Source organism: Balaenoptera physalus (genome assembly GCF_965194825.1).
Source record: "Balaenoptera physalus genome assembly, chromosome: 20".
NCBI classification, from domain to species: Eukaryota; Metazoa; Chordata; class Mammalia; order Artiodactyla; family Balaenopteridae; genus Balaenoptera; species Balaenoptera physalus.
Genome location: NC_138901.1, coordinates 63149544 through 63172698, shown reverse-complemented (window position 1 = coordinate 63172698; position 23155 = coordinate 63149544). Strand labels below are relative to the sequence as shown.

General features: G+C 49.6%; 1 protein-coding gene across 5 annotated transcripts in view; it reads left to right on the top strand.

Moving 5' to 3' along the window:
* SPECC1 (sperm antigen with calponin homology and coiled-coil domains 1) overlaps nucleotides 1-23155 on the top strand; it is a 252987-nt gene that overhangs the window by 158647 nt on the left and 71185 nt on the right. For all 5 annotated transcript variants that reach the window (XM_082441032.1, XM_082441035.1, XM_082441033.1 and 2 more), the window contains 4 exons: nucleotides 2709-4288; nucleotides 15433-15640; nucleotides 18342-18415; nucleotides 18766-18944. In XM_082441032.1, the coding sequence (XP_082297158.1) occupies nucleotides 2709-4288; nucleotides 15433-15640; nucleotides 18342-18415; nucleotides 18766-18944 (2041 nt within the window). The remainder of the gene's footprint in view (nucleotides 1-2708; nucleotides 4289-15432; nucleotides 15641-18341; nucleotides 18416-18765; nucleotides 18945-23155) is intronic.

The window sequence follows — 23155 nt, the reverse complement described above, 5'->3', positions numbered from 1 at the left end:
AGAAATCTCTTGCATTTCTATACACTAATGACGAAAAATCTGAAAGTGAAATTAAGAAAACACTCCCGTTTACCATTGCAACAAAAAGAATAAAATATCTAGGAATAAACCTACCTAAGGAGACAAAAGACCTGTATACAGAAAATTATAAGACACTGATGAAAGAAATTAAAGATGATACAAATAGATGGAGAGATATACCATGTTCCTGGATTGGAAGAATCAACATTGTGAAAATGACTCTACTACCCAAAGCAATCTACAGAGTCAATGCAATCCCTATCAAACTACCACTGGCATTTTTCACAGAACTAGAACAAAAAATTTCACAATTTGTATGGAAACACAAAAGACCCCGAATAGCCAAAGCAATCTTGAGAACGAAAAATGGAGCTGGGGGAATCAGGCTCCCTGACTTCAGACTATATTACAAAGCTTCAGTAATCAAGACAGTTTGGTACTGGCACAAAAACAGAAATATAGATCAATGGAACAGGATAGAAAGCCCAGAGATAAACCCACACACATATGGTCACCTTATCTTTGATAAAGGAGGCAAGCATATACAGTGGAGAAAAGACAGCCTCTTCAATAAGTGGTGCTGGGAAAATTGGACAGCTACATGTAAAAGTATGAAATTAGAACACTCCCTGACACCATGCACAAAAATAAACTCAAAATGGATTAAAGACCTAAGTGTAAGGGCAGACACTATCAAACTCTTAGAGGAAAACATAGGCAGAACACTCTATGACATACATCACAGCAAGATTCTTTTTGACCCAGCTCCCAGAGAAATGGAAATAAGAACACAAATAAACAAATGGGACCTAATGAAACTTAAAAGCTTTTGCACAGCAAAGGAAACCATAAACAAGACCAAAAGACAACCATCAGAATGGGAGAAAATATTTGCAAATGAAGCAACTGACAAAGGATTAATCTCCAAGATTTACAAGCAGCTCATGCAGCTCAATAACAAAAAAACGAACAACCCAATCCAAAAATGGGCAGAAGACCTAAATAGACATTTCTCCAAAGAAGATATACAGATGGCCTACAGACACATGAAAGAATGCTCAACATCATTAATCATTAGAGAAATGCAAATCAAAACTACAATGAGATATCATCTCACACCGGTCAGAATGGCCATCATCAAAAAATCTAGAAACAATAAATGCTGGAGAGGGTGTGGAGGAAAGGGAACACTCTTGCACTGTTGGTGGGAATGTAAATTGATACAGCCACTATGGAGAACAGTATGGAGGTTCCTTAAAAAACTACAAATAGAACTACCATACGACCCAGCAATCCCACTACTGGGCATATACCCTGAGAAAACCATAGGTCAAAAAGAGTCAAGTACCAAAATGTTCATTGCAGCTCTATTTACAATAGCCAGGACATGGAAGCAACCTAAATGTCCATCGACAGATGAATGGTTAAAGAAGATGTGGCACATATATACAATGGAATATTACTCAGCCATAAAAAGAAATGAAATGGAGGTATTTGTAATGAGGTGGATGGAGTTAGAGTGTGTCATACAGAGTGAAGTAAGTCAGAAAGAGAAAAACAAATACAGTATGCTAACACATATATACGGAATCTAAGGAAAAAAAAAAAAAAAAAAAGGCCATGAAGAACCTAGTGGCAAGATGGGAATAAAGACACAGACCTACCAGAGAATGGACTTGAGGATATGGGGAGGAGGTGGGGTGAGATGTGACAGGGTAAGAGAGTGTCATGGACATATATACACTACCAAATGTAAAATAGATAGCTAGTGGGAAGCAGCCGCATAGCACAGGGAGATCAGCTTGGTGCTTTGTGACCACCTAGAGGGGTGGGATGGGGAGGGTGGGAGGGAGGGAGATGCAAGAGGGAAGAGAAATGGGAACATATTGTATATGTATAACTGATTCACTTTGTTATAAAGCAGAAGCTAACACACCATTGTAAGGCAATTATACTTCAATAAAGATGTTTAAAAAAAAAAAAAAAGGTCATTGAATCAGATCAGTGTCTCCTTATTATTATTTGGGTCTTCTGATTTCTTCATCGAATTTGTGCCCAGTCAAAATATGTTAATGATAAATTTTTTTTGAGTGTTTATTTAGGAATTCACAACAATCCTGTATTTTGTTTAGTTGCCAGGACTCTCAGTTCAGATGTGTTCCGTTGCAAGTTACAGAAAACCCAGTTCAGGGTGACTTATGAAGGGTGACTGTTGGCTTGTGTAATTGGAAGGCCGGGGTAGGGCCCGCCTCAGGGTGACTGGTCCACAGCTCCACAGCCCACTAAGAGCTCGGTTTCCTTCTTTCTACCCTGCATCCTCACCTTCCTCTTGTGATGGCGGTTGCCAGCCATCACCAGACTTAACACGATTGCTCACCCGTGTCCAGTATGTTTTAGAAACTCGCCCAGGAAACCTCTCCTTGTGTCTCATTGACCTTGACTGGGGGGGGCTCGTGCCGTGCATTGAACCAGCAGCCATGGCTGGGGATGGGGTTATGCTGAGTAGCTCGGCTTGAAGTCAGCTCCCCGCCGAAGTACAGGTACAGAAACCCCAGTCAGAGCCGGGTAGTTACCTAGGGGAGGGGGGATGGAGGGAGGCAACAGCCGCCCTGCTCACCATGCCCTGTAGTTGGAGTTGTTTATACAAGCGCTCGCTGGGTTTCATTGGTTTCTCCTTCTCTCTTCAGGGGCTGTGGCAGCAGCTAAGCGGACAGGCATTCCCACCCCTCGAGAACTTGCGGTAGCTGTCTCGAGAGAGAGAACGGTGCCACGCGGTCCCTCCAACTCCAGGAAGGCGGTATCCAGCCCCACCTCTTCCAACACGCCCACCCCCACCAAGCACGTGCGGGCCACTCCCACGAGACCCAGGCCGGAGCACGAAGACGCAGAGAAGGCCGCGCTCGAGTCCCAGGTCCGGGAACTCTTGGCAGAAGCCAAAGAGAAAGATGGTGAAATTAACAGGCTCCGAAGTGAACTCAAGAAATGGATGGAGAAGTGGACTCAGAACACCGAAGGGGCTGACGCTTTGGACCCAAGCGTGGACGGAGCGTCAGTCTTGCCGGGTGACTCGGAGCCTTTGATCAGAGCCCTCGAGGAGAAGAACAAGAACTTCCAGAAAGAGCTCGCTGAGCTTGAGAATGAAAACCGGGCCTTGAAGGAGAAACTGACTTATTTTGAGCATTCCCCAAATTCAGAGGGGGGAGCGAGTCACACCGGGGACAGCAGCTGCCGGACGTCGGTAACTCAGGAGTCCAGCTTCGGGAGCCCGATGGGAAATGAGTTGTCGGGCGAAATCGACGCATATAAAAAAAACCCACACGAAGGTGTGTTGCGGACGTCGGGTTCTTCGAGCAGCGATGTCACCAAGGCTTCCTTGTCCCCGGACGCCTCCGACTTTGAGCACATCCCAGCAGACGCCCCCCCAGGGCCCCTGTCCCCCGCCGGGAGCCTGGTCAAGAGCTCCAAGTGCTCGGCGGCCGGCAGCTCCCCGCACACCGCGAGCGAGCTGTCTCTGGCGTCCCTGACGGAGAAGATCCACAGGATGGAAGAAAACCACCACAGCACCGCCGAGGAGCTGCAGGCCACGTTGCAGGAGCTGTCGGACCAGCAGCAGATGGTGCAGGAATTGACGGCTGAAAACGAGAAGCTGACGGACGAGAAGACGCTCTTGGAAGCGTCCTTTCATCAGCATCGGGAGAGGGCGGAGCAGCTGAGTCAGGAGAACGAGAAGCTGATGGCCCTCCTGCAGGAGCGAGCCAAGGGCGAGGAGCCCGGCACCCAGGAAGGAAAAGTCCTGGAGCTGGAGCAGAAGTGCACGGAGGTCCTGGAGCAGGGCCGCTTCGAGCGAGAGAAGCTGCTCAGCATCCAGCAGCAGCTGACCTGCCGTCTGAGGACAGTGGAGGAGGAGCACCGGGGGGCTCTGGAGACGGTCCGACACCTGAAGGAGGAGAACGGGAAACTGACCGCCTTCCTGGAGCTGGAGCGGCGTGACGGCGGGGCGATGGCCAAGACCCTGGAGGAGTGTCGGGTTACCTTGGAAGGGCTCAAGGTGGAGAATGGGTCTCTGAAGGCTCACCTGGAGAATGAGAAGCCGAAAGCTGTAGAGAGCAGCGCCCCGAGGCACACGGCCGAGGACTGTGACGTTCAGGAGATGCTGACAGTGGCCCGAGCCGAGAAGGACCAGCTGGAACAGTCCTGCGCGGAGCTCAGACAGGAATTGCTGACGGCACATGGTGAGGTTAAGCGTGTCTCAAGCCTGCTGTCCAAGGTAAGGGGCGTTCTCTCTGCCAGTGTTTGCTCATCCTCGTCAACACAGCCCTCCTCGGCCTTTAGAGGCACACGGCACAGAGAATCAGGCCCTCGATTGCGTTCGTAATCCAGCATTCTAGCCTGAAGATCTGTCAGAGTCCAGACAGACTGGGGATGCAGAAATGAGACACCCCCGTTTCTGGCTACAGCAGTTGGATGTGTAGTGGGGATATAGTGAGTCTGGTGCAGGGATAAAGATGATGCGGGGATAAAGAACATCACAGAGGACAGCCCGGAGTCCAGTGCCCAGAGGAACACCTAGAATAACGTGGATAAAGGAGGTGGTAGTGCCAGAGGACTTGCTGGAAGAGGTGGCAGTAATCTGAGCCTTGAAGGAGTGAGTGCGAGGCATCCAGGTGTCTCGGATACCATGCTTTGGGCACCTAGGAACAGAAAATTAAAACCACCCCAAGTTTCCCCACCAAGTAATGCTATAACCACTATTTTGGTGTTTTCTTCCAGATGTGTGTGTGTGTGTGTGTGTGTGTGTGTGTGTGTGTGTGTATCCCACAAGTTAAAACAAATTTTTTTTAGAGTCATGCTGTGTATATTAAGTTTTTAAAAATCTGATGTTTCCTGAGCATGTTCTCATCATGAACTATTCTTTGAAACATGATTTTGAAGGCCAGACAGTACTCTGTCCTATAAATATTTCCTAAGTACTTTGCTAGTCGCCTGTTGTTGAACATTTATGTTCTGTTCCAGTCTTTCAATAGTGTAAATCATTTTTTGTCCCTCTGTCTTAGGAAAAATTCCTACTCATTGACTTACTGTGTCAGAGTATGACCGTTTTAAGGATGTTGAATGCGTTTGGCCAGATTGGCCGCCAGGAGTGTGACACAGGTGTGCTCCCACCAGCAGAGGGATTCCCTGACCCCTAGCCAACACTTGGTGTCAAGTTGTTGGGTCATTCAGATCTGGTTTTCATTTCCTCTTTTACCCTTCCCCTTTTTACTTGGAAAGATCTTCCCCAACCCAGGATCGAATAAATGATCACCACCTTCATTTTTAAAAATAATCCTTTAATCAGTCTGGACCTTTGTTCTGTGGTGAAGATTGCTGGTGACTGTGTGATATTCTTTTTTTTTTTTATAAGTTTATTTATTTATCTTTGGCTGCGTTGGGTCTTCGTTGCTGCGCGAGGGCTTTCTCTAGTTGCGGCAAGTGGGGGCTACTCTTTGTTGTGGTGCGCGGGATTCTCATTGCGGTGGCTTCTTTTGTTGTGGAGCACGGGCTCTAGGCACACGGGCTTCAGCAGTTGTGGTACGCAGGCTCAGTAGTTGTGGCTCGTGGGCTCTAAAGCGCAGGCTCAGTATATGTGGCGCACGGGCTCAGTTGCTCTGCGGCATGTGGGATCTTCCCGGACCAGGGCTCGAACCCGTGTCCCCTGCATTGGCAGGCGGTTTCTCAACCACTGTGCCACCAGGGAAGCCCGATTGTGTGATATTCTACCCACCCGCAGAGCAGTGCTGGAAAAGTGTAGACAGGTGGCTTCCAATTTCCTGTTTCCTCTAAGCTCTGGGTCTGTGATTTAGGAGTCCCTTGGTGAGAGAGGTTGAAAACATCTTCCCACCTTATTTCAGAGGCTGTCACTCTTTTAAGAAACAAATTTGCCCTGAACCCACAGGGGGACTTCTCTTTCCTGCTTCATCTGCCTTAAGAATTGTCACTTGCAACCTGATTCTGGCATTGGGCCGATCTGAATAGTGGGCAGTGTTAGAAGTTTTTATCATTGTGTTCTGAATTCACAGCATTTTATTGAAAGTGTGGAAGCGGTGCCCTTGGCAGGTACTAGCCAGGTGCCCATGTGAACTGTCGGTTGGTAATTTGTAGCTTTATATTGAGATTTCGTGTCTGGAATAATCCCCCCTACGTTACTCTGTTGCAAAATGTTTGATCTCCCAGGCAACTTTCTTGAAGTCCTCCCTCAGTCCTTCATCTGTCTCTTTGTTATTTCCATTGGCATTACATTAAATCCATGTGTCAGCGAGAAATAATTTGGCATCTTAAGACAACAGCTTATTTTTCTGATCAAAAAGATGTATATTCATCACAGAAGGTTTAGAAAATACAGAAAAGTTTTAAGAAGAAAATAAATATTACATTTAATCTCACTACTTGGAGGAAAAAAATGCCGCTAACATTTTACTCTTTGTCTTTTCAGACATTTTCCTAGGTTAAGCACATTTTGACAGGCATACAAACTTGAATTGGCATAATTACAATATTTAATCTTCCTATTCAGGAGAATAGAGTATGTCACTCCACATTCCGTGAACACAAAGACCCAGTTGGATTAGTTTATCAATTCTCCTATTGAGCTGTTTCTGATTAATTTGTTTCTACTTTTATCTTTATCGGTTCTTTCATCCTGCCTTTTGTATATTTCTTTGGTTTCTTCCTAGTTTCTTGAGTAGAATTCTTCATTTAAGTTTATCCTTTCTTGGTTGATAATAGAAGTATTTAAAGCTATGAATTTGCCCCTTATTATAGCTTTGGCTAAATGAAGACAGTAAAGTCTAGAATTTTCTAGGATAAATGGAGTCTAATTTGGAGAGAAAGAAAAAGCATTTTTTAACATATATGCTTTAAATCAAACTGTTTATTATATTATTCGTATATTCTATATCTTTATTAATTGCTTGCTGATTAGAATGATCAAATACTTGACAGTAGGATGAAAAAGGTCCTAGCTAGTATTTTGATATGAGTTGGAGGTAAAAGGTGTGAGGCATGATGTCACGGATCGAGATCTTAGGTCTGTGATTTTGTGCGTGTACACAGAGAAGTTGTAACTTCTAATCTTCATGCCCTTTTCTGTTACGTAGGAAAGTAAAACCCAGATCTCCTAGCCTGACTAATAGCTTATTGTAGCCCCACGGAAGCATATCAACTGACCCACCAGCAACCGTGAACTTAGATGATAAGACGTAGGGACTCTTGCCCAAAGGAAACCAGAGCACTTTTAGCACAAAACTCTAATGAGGATATAAATGCTGGACCAGCTGGAACGCTTGGGTCCTCCGGACTCAGCTGATGGTTAATTTGGTGACCATGGGCCCCTTCCAAGTGTACAGTAGAAGCGTGATGGTAGAGGGATCCTGGCCTTGTTCCTGATTTAAAGGGAGTGCTTTCAGCATTTCATCATGAAGGATGTCCATGGTAGGCATTGGCTATATACCTTTTATTGAGTTATGCGAGTATTTTGCGAAGAATTAGTGTTTTAACTTCATTGCTTGTTTTTTTAAAAAAGGATGGGGATTGAATTTTTCTATATCTACTGTAGATCTTAGACATCTGTAAGATCTATGCAGTAGATCTTGTACATCTACTAAAATCTTATAGTTTTTATATAATCATAATGAGTTTTCTCCTTTAATGTGTGAATGAGGTGGATTAGGGTAACAGACTTTCTAAGGCAGTCTGGTGTTAAGCCACTTTTGCATTCCTGGGTAAATTCTAAGTCTCCAGTTCTCAACTGCTTCACTGGATGCTTTGCATAGAACTTTCAAACGTAACCTCCTTAAGCAGATGCCAGGGTGGCTGTCCTCTTTGTCACTGAGCAGACTGCGTGGTGCTGAACAGCTCTTGCCCTTGAGCCCTGCATCCGTCCACCCTAATTCTTGGCAGAAGGTGAATATTACGAGAAAAGAACAAAATAACCTATTTACAGAGAGGAAAGGCATATGCCAAACCATTCTGTGACCTTTTAGATTTAGTAAATCTATAGAAGTCTCCAGTTTAGATAAGATAGTTAAGTGACTCAGATACTGTTAGAAGAGCCTCGGAAAGGCCTTAAAAGGTACTTTTTTTTGGTACGGGGTGGGGGGCGTGTGTGTCAGTTCCTCATACAGTGAGTGGACAGTTGGCGGGTGTGTTTGTTAATGCTGTGAATGTTTTGTAGGCTTTCTCTTCCTCTCATTTCTTTGTCTTCAGCTAATGTCTTCATTCTTTGAGCTTCTGTGACACCCATTATATAACTTTGCTGGCAGCTTTCTTTGTGAGTGTGTAACCTACCTCTGCACAGCTTTGAGGGAGGGGCTGATTTCCACAGAATCCTGAAGTCTCGGCCTCCTGCGATCGCACAGGTGCCTGCCCCAGCCAGCCAGGGGCGTGGAGTTGGACCACATCGTTGTTTCCAGACTATAATGCAACCCAGGTTTATATTTTTTTGACTTTCAAGTTTTCATTCATTTGGGATCTTGATGTCAAGCTAGAGAATTTACAAGGCTTGGAACCTAGACGTTTTCAGAGAAAACACTGATGTTTTTCCCCTCCTGAGGTTGAAAGCTTATAGGTGGTATCCTTAGAAATTCAGTTCTTTCTGCAAAAACTCAGGTGTTTTTTCCCGAGGAGTAAGGGGATCGTAAAGAAACACTTGCTGTGAGTGGTCGGGGAAAACTAGAGGTGACATGATCATCGTGCAACCGGTGTTGGTCACCAAGGCAGAATAATTAGGGTAGCCACTGGCCACAAACGGCAGAAGCAGAGTTTGAGAGGACGGCATGGCCAAGTGGATGATCTTGTCTTTGGGACTGAGAATAGGACTCTGCCAGGACTGGCGGGACCTGCACCCCGGCTTAAATAGCAGGTGGTCCGTGAGGACACCCAGGTGATGCTTTGGACCGTGAGAAACAGACCCCTGGTCGACGTCGGTGCCCGAGCCGGCAGTTGCGCGCTCTACTCCGTAACCCAGAGCCTGGGGTCCAGGCGGGGTAACCTCACAGCTCCAGGCTGGCGGCTCTGTGACCCTCTCAGCCCTCCTGCCTGGGGTGCAGGTGAGCGCGACCTCTTCAGCCTCTGGTCCCCACGGTCCCTGCAGGCAGGAGGCTCTCAGTCCTGCGGGAAGAACTCTTCCCTGGGAGCCCCTCAGGGAAGAGGGGCCCTCCCTTTATACCTGGTCAGAACTGGGTCACACACCCTCCCTTGGTCACCTTCCCTGAAATCACAGGGTCACAGCCTGATTCCTGAATCAATGGGCGTTCGTTCTAAGTAAGAAAAGAAGGGGGAGTGGCCCCTGGGTAGGTGAGCCGTTGCCGCAGCCAGCAGGACTCCGTGTGGTCACTTCCCCACCCGTCGGCTTGTCTGCCTTCCCCTCCAGCCTCGGCCCCTTCACTGCCCTCCACCCCTATCCCCGCCGGGCGCCGGGCGAAGTTCTCGCCCTCAGGTGTCTGTTGGGGGGGCGCTGTGGCTGCCCCCTTCCTCCCCCTGCAGGTCCTGTCTTAAGCTTTCGGTCTGAACTGCAGCGTCCCTTCTTTAGGGAGACCCTCAGCTCTGGGGGGCTGTGGGCTTGTGGACCCAAGTGGCCACGTCCCGGGTGAGCTGGGACCTCTTGCCCGCCCCGGGCACCTCGGAGGTGCTGAGTTGGGCCTGAGCGCCATTCTCTTCTTTAACTTGACCGCAGGGCTGGTCTCTGAAGCCTCTGGCCACCCCAGCGCTTGCCTCCCCGGTGAGATCTTGGGAACCACCTCTGGGAGCAGCACAGCCCTGGCTTCTGAAGGTCTCCTCGAGGGTTCCCCGGTGAAATACAGATTTTTACCCTCTTCCTTGAGTTTTCCGTCGCCACTTTTCTTTTTCCAGAACAAAAGTGCAGACTGAGTTAGCCTATTTCCTCTCCCGTGGCAGAGTAGCACTGTAAAACACTAGTGCAAACGTAGGCCAGAGTGCATGAGACGCGGCTCTCCATCAGCGGTGTCTGCTCAGAGCAGGGCCAAGAGTCAGCAGAAGGAGTTTTGGAATAACCAAGTTCGATGTAAAAGAACCACAACAAAATAACACACACTCATGGTACAGTTACTCAAGCCGTCATACTATGTACAGTCGTGACCTGTGACTTCTTCCATGTATTAAGCACCCGGTAAATGCTTGTTGAGTGAGAGAGTAAATGAATGAAGGAATGAATGTCAGAGAAACTTGCAACAGAATTAGGAGAGAGAGGCTGCTAGAATTTTATATCAGTATGTTAAAAAATAAAAGTTTATCATATTTTAATAACAGCTACCGTTTTAGTAGGCACTCTTAGGGCCTTTAGGTCATTTAATCTCACTTAATCGTCGTAATTTTAGACTGTAGGTACTGTCATTATCTTTTTTTGTTTTTCCGTTGAGGAAACTGAGGCAGAGAATGATTAAGTTACGAGGCTTAATTAATTAACTGATGAAGGCCAGGATTCAAAGTTGGGTCTGTCCCCCGAACTCTTATTCTTAATCCCTGACTTATACTGCTTCCTGGTTACGTGAATATAAAGAGGAGAGAGAAAGAACCATCGAAAGCAGACCTAAGGGCTCAAATACACTGTAGTCTTATGGCCAAAGCCCTTGGGTTTGAAGAGAGCAACCTTTTGGGTCTCGATGAACTAGGAAAAATTTTCTTACGTGTAAACACAGTAGAGAAGTCCACAGCGAAAAGCTGAGTCATCAAGACACGTCCTCTTGTTTGATTTATAACCTGAATCCTGAGGGGAGTCGGGGTTACCCAGGTGTGTTGGTGGGACGGGGACAGCGGGAATGTCACAGGGAGAGAACAGTAAGTTCTCGGCCGCAATCAAGGAAGTGGTTTGCAGTTGCTGAGTGCACGGTGGCCACCTGCGGTGGGCCCGGAGGAGACCCAGTCGAGAGCTTTGAACTGTTCCCTCAAGCCAGCGGGAGCCTCTGAGAATTTTTTTTTAATACCAGCTTTATTGAGATACAATTCATATAAAGTGTACAGGTCTGTGGGGTTTAGTATATTCTCAGAGTTGTGCAGCCGTCCCCACAATCGCTTTTAGAGCGTATTTGTCACCTTGTACCTGGGAGCAGTCCCCTCCCTCCAGCCCCTGGCAACCACGGCTGCTCTATTTTCTGTCCCTGCAGATTTGTCTGATCTGGACATTTCATCTAAATGGAATCGCAGTGTGTGACCTTTTGCGTCTGGCTTCTTTCCCTTGACATGATGTTTTCGAGGTTCATCCGCATCGTACCGTGAGCCAGAATTTCATTCCTGCTCAGAGCTGAGCGATAGTCCGTTGTCCGGACGGGCCACGTTTTGTTTATCCCTTCGTCAGTTGATGGACAGGCGGGTCGTTTGCGGGTGTGCAGGAGAGAGGAGGGGTTCAGTTCATTGCAGATCTGTGGTTGTGCTGCCTACCGTGAGGTGGGGTGTCACGGAACACGGAGCAGGTTTGAGGAGGGACGGCTGTCGCGTGTGGGAGTGGTGGAGCCAGAAGGGAGGTCCAGGCTGGCAAAGCCCGGCTGCTCTCGGAAGCTGCGACCCAGCCATGGGCAGACGCCGAGGCCGGGCGGAGATACCTCCGAGTCCAGGAGGCTCCTCTGTTCTCGTGCCCGAGGACCCCTTGCCCCTCCGGTATCTGAGACACGGGAAGAATACGAGTAGGAGAACACCCTGCATTTCCCTTCGCTGGGGTTCGCAAAGCGTCTCAGCGGCGTCAGGGGAGGACACGTCCTTGCAAGCGGGGTGGGTAGGATTCTAAACTTTCCGTCACCACCCTCTGCCCGTGTAGACGACCTTCACCCGCCGTGGTCAGATCACCTGGTGGTGAAACCATCCCAACCACTTGTCCACTCCCTTGGGAGAGAATCTAGGGGTGTGTGTGGTGCCCCCCGTGGCCAGCCCAGGAATGCTCTGTAATATCTGGGGGGGGGGCGGGGGGCGCCCCCAGGACTGAAGCCCTCCTCCCCCGAGCGCCCCGCCGGAGCCCCTCCCCGAACCTGCCCTCTGTGGAGAGAGCCACCTCCTTCCTGGGATGACCGCCCCCATGGCTAATCCCCTGGGGGTGAGGGCGTGGGGCAGCCCTGGAGGGCGTCCTGGGGCAGAGCCGCCCTGGGAGGAGCCGAGCCTCCGCTGTGACTCCCCCGCTCTGCTGCCAGCCCTGCTCCCCCCACCCCGTCCCCGGCCCTGCAGGTGCGGGTCTCCACAGTGCTCCCGGGTGAGTTCCTTGTGCACAGCCCAGAGATCTCAGGGTCTGTTTCCCTGGGAACAGGCCTGCGACAATAGCGGGTCCTCAGTTTCAGTGTCTGACAGGCCAGAGGAAAGGTGGTGAGCCTTGCTGAGATCCCAGCCCCGTCTGTCCGTCCGTCCGGCTCAGGCTGAGCCCCGCAAGACAGTCCCTCCCGAGTGGTCTCTGCTGCCATCTGCCTTTGGTGGTTGTCAGAGCATCGGGGGCTGGCTTTAAGCGCCCCCTTTCCCGGGCTCCCGGGGAATTCATTTGACATATTTGTGATGCAATTCTGCGCAGCCCATTTCTAGAGAAAGTTGACTTCTGAAGAGGAGAGGCACTTGGAACGCGTGAGTGATTTCTCACTTTAAAGGGAAGCGTTGGAAAGAAACCGCGTCGCTGGGTGTGTGAGTGTGGAGTGCGGTTCTCGGACTAGGGAAGCTGGACTCAGAGGAAGTGGCTGGGTGCGGGGGCAGCTGGAACCCGACAGTCGCCGGGGGCAGGGTGCTGGCCTGAGCGGCTAAACAGACTCTTCTTTTCAAATGATTTAATCTTTCTCTCTCTCCGTTAGTTACTCTGTGAGAGGAATATAACAGTACCTCCCTGTTACTACCCAGCCCCTGCGGGAGGAGTTGTGAAGCTACTTCGGGTTTTTCTTTTTCTTCTTCTTTTAAATAAAAGAGCTCTCCAGAATACGTGGCTAAACCTGAGAGAATTATCCCAAAATCGAGAAGGAAGAGCGATGTGTGTAATTTGGAAGGGTGCACTGGCTTATGGGTTGGCTGACCTCAGCCGTGCTCGGCACACGTCACAGGGGCCCCTCCCCGCCCCTGAGCTTACGCTGGTGCCTGCGCTCATGACCCCAACACGGAGGACGTAACGGGAGAGGCCGGCAGCCTCTGCTGCACGCGGAGACCCTCCTCAGGCCCTCGGCCTTGCCTCACCTGGTCCCATCCTCCCGTTTTAGTCCCAGCCAAGTAATGGGCGTGTTTCTAGACCCCAGGGGAGCAGCCCTCAGCCTGAGGGTTCCATGATGTGGAGCCCAGCCACTCTGCAGAAGAAAAGCCAGGTCTGACTCGGGATGCGAGACTCACAGGTGCCTTCCGTGGCTGCTTTCTAAAGGCTGCCAGACGTCAGCCTTCTAGTAGCTAAGATGTAGTGGCTCTTTCTCCTTGAGAGTTGCCTTCCGTTTATTAAAGTAGCTATTGTAGTACAGAAGACTTCTGGTCTTTTCCATGTGTTGTAATTTTCTTGGACCTGTATTATCATTTAATGTGCATACACGAAGACAGAGAGAAATAATAGTTTTCTTCGCATGCCTACCATGTGCCAGGCACTGTGATAAACTCGTGAAGTGCACTGTTTCATTTAATTGTTCAGATGAGGAAACTGAGGCAGGGAGCTGGAAGGATACAGGGCTTGGTCTGGCAGAACTGGGATTTAAACTCTGCAGTCTGGCTCCGGGCCTGCAGCCTCCGCCCCTTGGATGTCACACAGCAGCCTTCAGGCTCCTGACCCCCCTGCAGCGATGGGCATGGCCCTCCAGAGCCACCCTTTCTCCTTTCTCCCCATCAGTCTCCCCCTTACCTTGCCCACACCGGCGCTCCCTCTCTCTCTCTCTCTCTCTCTCTCTCTCTCTCTCTCTCTCTCTCTCGTCTCCTTCCTTCTTCCCTTCCTTCCTTCCTTATTTATCCTTTGTCACAAGCTCCCAGTTGAAAACCAGTGCAATACTGCCCTCCAGTGTTTGTTTATTCATTCATCAGCTACTCATTAGATGCCTCCTATGGGTCTGACAGTGTCGGCACCAGGGGTACACCGGGGAAGACTGGAGACGGGCTCTGTCCCCACAGAGCTTACAGCCCGCAGGTTTTGTACATTAAATGCAATTGGAAAAAAATCGTATCATATATGGAGACCCCCCTCTCCCAAATCTAGTAAGAAATCTGTTAGGTATCAAGCTTATGTTACCTACAAATATATAGTTATTTAATAACAGAGAACTACAGAAACAGGGTATAGTTCATAATAATAAAATGATTAGTATATTCAGACAATAGAACACCATGCAGCATCTAAAGTAGTGACTTAGGGAATCCCCTGGCGGTCCAGTGGTTAGCACTTGGCGCTTTCATGGCCGAGGGGCCCGGGTTCAATCCCTGGTTGGGGAACTAAGATCCCACAAGCCTCATGGCACTGCCAAAAAAAAAAAAAGAATAAAGCTTTCCTTTAAAAAAAAAAAAAAGTACTGACCAGAGCAATGTGTATCATGAATACATCTCAAAAACATAGTTGAAAACAAGTTACAGAAGTGTAATCAGCGTAGCATATAACAGGACACAGTATAATACAGGACAAGAGCATCTTACCGTAGGATACAATGCAGTATAATACAGTGCCCTGCAAAAGCTTAATACAGTGTAATACCATTTGTGTCAAAATTTAAAAACATCCAGAACAATACTGTGTATTATCATGGGCACATCCACATATAGTAAACCTGAAAAACCATTCGAGGAAAAACCACTTGCCAATTTTTGGACACTCTCTGGTGTGGGAAGGAAGGTTGAGGCTTTAACAAACGTTAAAGATTTCGCAGACGTGGCAAAATTTAACCATTGGTTCGTCTGTTTTGGTGCCTGGTTACTGTCACCTTTGGTGCTTTTCTGTATATTGAGAACGTTCGCTGATTAAACTTGAACAGGTGAAATGGGCGTGCTGGGCGCTTCTCCGTGTCTGGCGTGTGCATGTTTCTGGCATTGCTGTCACATGGATGTTCCTCTAAAGAAACACTGTAGCTACAGAGGTTTGGGGTGTGCGGTGGCGGGGGGTCAGCCTCCTGGGGCCCCAGAAGGGGGCGCGGCGGCATAGCGGACGCGAGGTGGCTGGGCAGCACCACGGAAGGGGCAGGAAGGGCGGGTATTTAATAAGCACATGCAGCTTTCTGTAGGCTGTAGGCAGGGGCCCAGAATCCCCCCGTTTGGCCACTTAACATCCATCACATTCCTCTGCACATCTGTTGCCTTGGCTGTTTCCGAGGCTCAGGATACAGAGACGGTGCCAGGCACACACGTGCCCAGAGCTTCCTTTGCCGCTGCATCGATGGGCCTGACGCTGACATACGGGGAGCTTTTTCCTGTCCAGGTGACCGGGGAACCGTCCTTTTCTTCCAGGTGGAAAAGGATTATTCCTACCTGAAGGAGGTCTGCGATCATCAGGCAGAACAGCTGAGCAGAACCAGCCTGAAGCTGCAGGAGAGAGCGTCGGAGAGTGACGCAGAGATCAAGGACATGAAGGAGACCATCTTCGAGCTGGAGGACCAGGTGGAGCAACATCGAGCGGTCAAGTTACACAACAAGCAGCGCATTGGCGAGCTGGAAGGTCGGTGGGCCCGAGCCCCGGGCGGCGTGGGTCGGGAGGGAGGGGGGCTGCTGCTGAGAGGTCTTCCTCGTGCGTGTACTGTGGTCTCCCGGGAAGAACGGCAGGTAAAAGAGGCAGAATCATCAACCTCCTCGACTGAGCCGCAAAGCAGGTGATACAGAAGGAAGCCTGTGGATCGTGGGCGGACAGTGTGTGGAGTTAGGGGCACCGCGTGTGAGCCGCTGCCGACCACACGGCGGGTGCCAACAGGTGTTGCCATTGGGCTCTGATGGCTAGAGAGGTAGGGGGCAGGGGGTCGGACTGATTGGAACGGCCTGTGCTCCTGGCCTCGGGAGAAAACAATTCCAGCATGGGCCCCATGGACGGTTGGTATCAAATGACTCACAGAGGTTACCCACTTCTTACTGAAGAGGCACCAGTGTATGGCTTACTTGTGAACCCGTTGCTTGTTTTGAGTAGGGAGGGATGTTTGTCAGAGATTAGTTAAACATTGCCTGCCTTGTCCAAATAAGCCTTATCAAATGATCGCATCTAATGTGTTTTCCCTTCGTAACAAAAGAATTAGCTTGCAGAGCTTTTAGTGACAATAGCACGGCTGGTGGCCTGAAAAGTTCCCCCATGGGTACAGCCCATCCTGATTATTTGAGGAACCCTTATTTTCGAATTCACCTGCTCGCCCAGACCGACTTGTAACCCCCAAAATCAGTACTCACAGCGCTCCCACTGCCGCTGGCGCCCGTGCAGAGCCGTGGAAAGCTTGAGGCTCACGACGTGCAAAACATCGGGACCAGAGGCCCGCGGGAACGTAACCTGTCTTTGCCGCGGGAGCTGATCCCGTGCGCCTGGTGACTGTACGTACCTGCCTCGACCGTGGCACCTGGCCGCATAGTCTATGCCTCGGTCCGGTGGTCGCGTCACAGCTACTTCGTGCGCAATGTGGGGGTGACGACAGGACACTCAGCGTCACTGTCACCCAGGCTCTTCTCAGAGGTCACACCTGAGAGTACAGCAGAACACCCGACGCCGGACCGGACAAGTACAAGGCCAAACAGGAGGAGACCCGTTTCGTTTGTATTTTGTTTGTTTTTGCTTCAGTGATTTATTGTTGTCGAGAATTCGGTCATGCTGTCCCCAAATCCTAAAAAGTCAGCACAGACACACCAAGAAAGCAGCATGTAATTACTGTCCAGAGCACATGTCAGGCCCACTCCCTCTGGTTACGTCATAATGTGTCCAAGACTGAAAAGAACAATGACGGACCTGCATCTTATGAGAAGCCGTTAACGTCTGTTGGGGACGTTAGGGTGTTGATAGGTGTCTTTTCACCAGGAGACGCAGGGACACGAAAATCCATCTCGAGATAAACCGCTCCTCCCCCTTAAGACCCTTCAGAGGAATGGCCAGAAAGATAAAAAGAAGTTAAGGAGTGCTGTCTTTTTCTGCACCGTTGACCCCAAACACAAATCCTCAGGCCCCACGTGTGAACCTGAGCTGCTGGGGTAGAACCTGACCACGTGTGGGTTTTCTGAAGCTTTTCTGGTAATTCTGGTTCGTATCCTTAATAGACAAGGACAGCTTTGGAGGGACCATGAGGACCCACTGGAGAACTTACACTACGTGTAACGGACGCGATCAGATTTAAACTGAGCGACTCTTGACAGCAACGTGGAGAGAACCAGAGACAGAGAGGGACTGAGGATTTTTTTTTTTAAGTTTCTAATTCAATTTTATTTTATTATTTTTTTATTGAAGTAGAGTTGATGTAGAATATTGTGTAAGTTATGGGTGTGTAAGATAGTGAGTCAGAATTTTTGAAGTGTTAGTCCATTTGTAGTTATTATAAAATATTGGCTATATTTCCCATGTTGTAAAATATATCCTTGTAGCTTATTTTATACCTAATAGTTTGTACCTCTTAATCCCCAGCCCCTATATTGCCCCCGCTTTCCTCTCCCCACTGGTAACCGCTAGTTTGTTCTCTATGTCTGCGAGTCTGCTTCTTTTTTGTTGTATTCACTGGTTTGTTGTATTCTTTAGATTGCACGTGTAAGTGAGATCATAGAGTATTTGTCTTTCTCGTTCTGACTTATTTCACTGAGCATGACACCCTCCAAGTAAGATGTTCTTTACTAGGGAAAGGAAGTCCAGTCCCCAGTGGAGCTGTTGACGTACACCCGCCAGACCCTTGTCACCCTGGGAGATTCTGAGTCTGTGGGTCAGAGTCTGGGGCTTGAACATCTGCTCTTTTGGAAAGCTTCCCAAGTGATTCAGAGTTTTAACTGCAGTTAAGTCCCACGGCTGTAGAAAGTGACCTAAAAGTCACAACGGTAATAACCAGCCATCTCTGCTGTTACGCAAAAGCCCTCCCTGCACCTCACGGTGATGAAGGACGTTCAGGGTGCCGCGTGCACTTCCAGGGAGGCCGAGAGTAAGCGTGTGAGTGTGAGCCGCTGTCTGCTGTCTTCCCGGAGCTCTGTGAGGCTGTGCCCTAACCTCACACCACCGCTTTCCCGAATCATCCCGCTCTCTCTTGGAGGAGCCCCCGCCTCTGGCTCCCGTGCTCAGGACGCTGAGATGGGGCCCCGGCAGAAGGGGTGGGCTTCAAAGCCTGTTGCAGGATCTGGGTCTGCTCTGCTTCCGAGCTTAGCTTCTCCCCAGAGTCTCGAGACTTTTCCAACTCGGTCTGCCTGCTCATTTCCAGGCAGTGTGATGAAACTGGAGGAACAGAAGTCGGACCTGGAGAGGCAGCTGAAGACTCTGACGAAGCAGATAAAGGTGAGACGCGGTCACGGCAGGGGTGGGACGCCCTCCATCATTTTACTGGAAGTGTCCCCGTTAACTTAGGTTTGGACACCTCTGAGAGGTACCCTGACGACTCTCTGGCCCGCTGTGTATAGCAGGTTTGCGGGGCCCGGGCCTTGGAACCACGAACGGCGTGGCCGGGAGGGAAGTTCAGGCGGCCTTGATTTCAGGACGGGCACTCCGACACCCGAGGGTGCAGCCCCGCCTGGGCCTTTTCCCGGTGGCGAGGCTGCTACAGCCAACCTCGCCCAGGGACCCACCTGGGGCCCCGCAGCCCAGCCCGGGGGCCGGTCTGATGCGGGCGCGGACTGCGGCTCTTCCAGGACGAGACGGAGGAGTGGCGGCGCTTCCAGGCTGACCTGCAGACAGCGGTGGTGGTGGCCAACGACATCAAGTGCGAGGCCCAGCAGGAGCTGCGTGCCGTCAAGCGGAGGCTGCTGGAGGAGGAGGAGAAGAACGCCCGGCTGCAGAAGGCCCTGGGGGACGTGCGGGCCCGCGGCAGGTGGGTCAGTGCTGCAGGCACCCGAGCCGGGCCCACCTGCTGTCCTGGCCAGGGCTGCCGGCATCTACGCACGTGATGCTGGGTGTCTGTCCTGAGCCCTCCCCTCCCCTCCAGGTTCCTCTGCCCCCATCCCCAGCCAGGGAATAACTAACTCCACGGCTAAGGAATAACTAACCCCCGGCCAGGGAATAACTAACCCCGGCCAGGGAATAACTAACCCCACGGCCAGAGAATAACTAACCCCCGGCCAGGGAATAACTAACCCCCGGCCAGGGAATAACTAACCCCGTCCAGGGAATAACTAACCCCACGGCCAGGGAATAACTAACCCCCGGCCAGGGAATAACTAACCCCCGGCCAGGGAATAACTAACCCCCGGCCAGGGAATAACTAACCCCCGGCCAGGGAATAACTAACCCCACGGCCAGGGAATAACTAACCCCCGGCCAGGGAATAACTAACCCCCGGCCAGGGAATAACTAACCCCCGCCCAGGGAATAACTAACCCCCGCCCAGGGAATAACTAACCCCACGGCCAGGGAATAACTGACCCCACAGCCAGGGAATAACTAACCCCCGGCCAGGGAATAACTAACCCCACAGCCAGGGAATAACTAACCCCCGGCCAGGGAATAACTAACCCCAAAGCCAGGGAATAACTAACCCCCGGCCAGGGAATAACTAACCCCAAGGCCAGGGAATAACTAACCCCCGGCCAGGGAATAACTAACCCCCGGCCAGGGAATAACTAACCCCCGGCCAGGGAATAACTAACCCCCCGGCCAGGGAATAACTGACCCCTGGCCAGGGAATAATGGACCCCCAGCCAGGGAATAACTAACCGCAAGGCCAGGGTATAACTAACCCCCAGCCAGGGAATAACTAACCCCCGGCCAGGGAATAACTAACCCCACGGCCAGGGAATAACTAACCCCCGGCCAGGAAACAACTAACCCCCGGCCAGGAAATAACTAACCCCCGGCCAGGGAATAACTAACCCCACGTCCAGGGAATAACTGACCCCCACGGCCAGGGCATAACTAGCTCCATGGTAGAAATATTCCGCCCAGCACCGTCACCGCTGTTCCCGGAGGTGAGAAAGCTCGTCACTCGAGGGGACAAAGTTTAAGCCAAGTCCCCTCTGGGTTTGGAGGAGGGGATGCTCTTACATCTCACTGTTGGTCCGGGCCACTCGTGTCGGTCACCCTCGCCCAGTGGGAGGAACTTGACCGCTTCCTGGGGCCTGGCCACCAGGTGGAGGCCTCGCCGTCCTGGCCCAGGACCTGCTTCTGTATTAGCAGCCCCCGTGGGCTCCCTGCAGAAGACCTTGAAATAAGCCACTTTATTAAAAAGGGTAAGCATGGAGAACATACGTCCGGCTGATACCTGATTCCCTTCTGCTCTCGAGGGGGACAGCACAGTCCGTTACCCAAGCAGGCCCTTCTTAGCAGCGAGCTTTCGGAATAAGCTGTTCCCAAAGTGAGCCCAGAGTTGGTTATTGTTTAAAATGTAAATGGTTTACACACAAGACTATCAACAGTATTTTAGGCTTCAGCTGATGCAGTGCTGTCTTTTTCCCAATCAGGAATAGATGTCCTTGACGTTGAGATTCTTGGTTATTAGAAGTTATTTTGAATTTTTGGATTTCTCTCAACATAAAACGTAGTAGAATTTAAAAATCAGATTTATTAAGTTCTGGATGCAGATTTGTACAGTTTGCCCTTTTTACCTGTTTTCCAGGGTTGACAGGGGCTAGATTCCGAGCCTCTGGGTCTGATATAGTATCATGAACTTCACAGCAGTGGAAGGAGTAGATTTCTGCTCAGAATTCTCTTTTGATTCTCTTACCAAACTTGCTTCAATCAATCTGGCGGCCCTTTGTTTATGAAAATCAAGATCATAATTTTATAGTCACACCTATACCCTCTGGCCACCAAAAGCACGTGAATTTTAAGGGAGAAGCAGAGTAGGAAAACTAGATTTCATAGTGTTCCCTATTGAAATGATTGTGAGGTCATTCTGGTTTGCTTTGGTGTCTGCTTTTGTTATTTGTCCACGTGTCTTGCTTTTCTATTGTGTGTCTTTGGAAGAGGAACCACGTCATAACCTGCATTGCTTCATATATACGTGAATTTACAGATAAATGATAAAAGACAAGCCTTGAGTTTAAGAGGTGGCCCTAAATAAGTTATTGTATGGGATGCTGCATTTCTTACTTAGATTCTAAGATACAGGTCAGATTATACAACTCGAACCCTGATACCATAGGAAATCTGCGTGCGTCTTGACAATTTAGGGCCCCATGTGCTACATCCAACATTTTCAAACTTAGGGTCACTTTTTTTTTCAAACACAGTATGTTTCTCTTTTGATTTTCAAGTGATTTGCAAACCTACCTCCTAATTCCAGCAGTTTAATCCCTTTATCACAAAATGTTTCAAAATTCGAGAACTGACACCAGTTCAGAACATAGCATGTTACTGAAACCCTGCAGGCGTCCGTGGGTTTCTTGGCTGTCATTGCCCTTCAGACGATTGCCAGAGTGGTTTCTTGTCTGATTTTGTGCTGCCCCGGCTAGCTGCCCCTTCTGAAGCATTGGCTATTGGAAAGTTACTTGCTGATGGCTCCACCTCTTCCTGAACCTACCACGTGAGCCAGACTTGCAGCCAGCTCACACCCTCCGAGGTCCCAAAGCCGCAGAGTGTTTCCATCTTGGCTGCCTGGGTTCTTGACTTTGACAGTCTTCTGACGAGAACTCAGAAGTCCTTCTCGGTTCAGCCACAGCCAAAGAACTTGCAGAAAATTCTCTGATGGGGTCCTCCAAGTACAACCAAGAGAAAGTAAGAGCATCAGAAAAGCAACTTGATCGTGACCCTGGATGGACTGATTCACATTCTCATCAACTGGCATTCGAGAGATCATAGGCCAGTAGGCAGGCAGGTGGGGTGCCTGGGTGTGAAGGCAAGTTAGCGTTTATTACCAAGAACTCAATAGTTAAAGTGGAACGTTACTTAACGTAGTAGTTTTAGATGATTCTAAAGCTTAGCTCATTAGCCATCTTCAATCCTGTGATGTTTTCAGAGGTATTTTTATTTTGGAGTCAGAATAACTGTTATTAAGACACATGGGAAAATGAGGCTCTGGTCTCATCTTTGCCGCAAACTGGCAAGGTTTTCTTCCCAGACCGAGCTCCTTCCTCTCTTAAATGAGAAGGTAAGGGCTTCCCTGGTGGCGCAGTGGTTAAGAATCCGCCTGCCAATATAGGGGACATGGGTTCGAGCCCTGGTCAGGGAAGATCCCACAGGCCGTGGAGCAACTAAGCCTGTGTGCCACAACTACTGAGCCTGAGCTCTAGAGCCCGCAAGCCACAACTGAGCCCGCGTGCCACAGCTACTGAAGCCCACACGCATAGAGCCCGTGCTCCGCAACAAGAGAAGCCCGTGCACCACAACAAAGAGTAGCCCCCGCTCGCTGCAACTAGAGAAAGCCCGCGCACAGCAACGAAGACCCAACACAGCCAAAAAATAAATAAATAAATTAATTTTTTTTTTAAATGAGAAGGTAAGAGTAGGTCGGATTTTAAGACCCCCCTAAGCTCTGTTCTGAGACTGGTTGGTCAGGGGGCCTTTCTCTGAAGGGGGAGTCAGGGACACATGTGCTCCCAGTACCACGTTCCCAGCGCAAGCCTTGGGTCTCCCTTACACAGTGGCATCTCCGTATTGTAGCTGGGCTGTGGACCTCCTCTTCCTCTTCCAGAAATTTGGACAAACCCGTGTAGTTTTTGTGGACCTGAAAATGATCTGTTTCGCCAGACACAGAAATTATTGGATGGAAGGATAATGAATAACTTTTTCAACTCTGGCTGCTTCTTGTTTTGAACCATTCAGAGAAATACAGTGAAATTGAAACTTTCACCAAAGTTAAAACATCAGACCTTTTTCCTGAAAAGTTGAGTCCTTGGAATTCAGAGAACACACGTGCAGTTCGACTTAATGCCTTGATGGGCCACATGCAGCCTTTCTAACAGAAGACACTGTCGGTGATATGTACATGACACGGGCGTCTCAAACAGTAGCAGGGAGAGACCTTTGTGTGCCTTCTGTTACTCTGACACAGTATGGACCATTGTTTTTAGGGTGACTCATTCGATTTTCGCTGTATGTATCATATGACACCAATAAGCAGCCTCTTAAAGAGTTAAACACACTGAA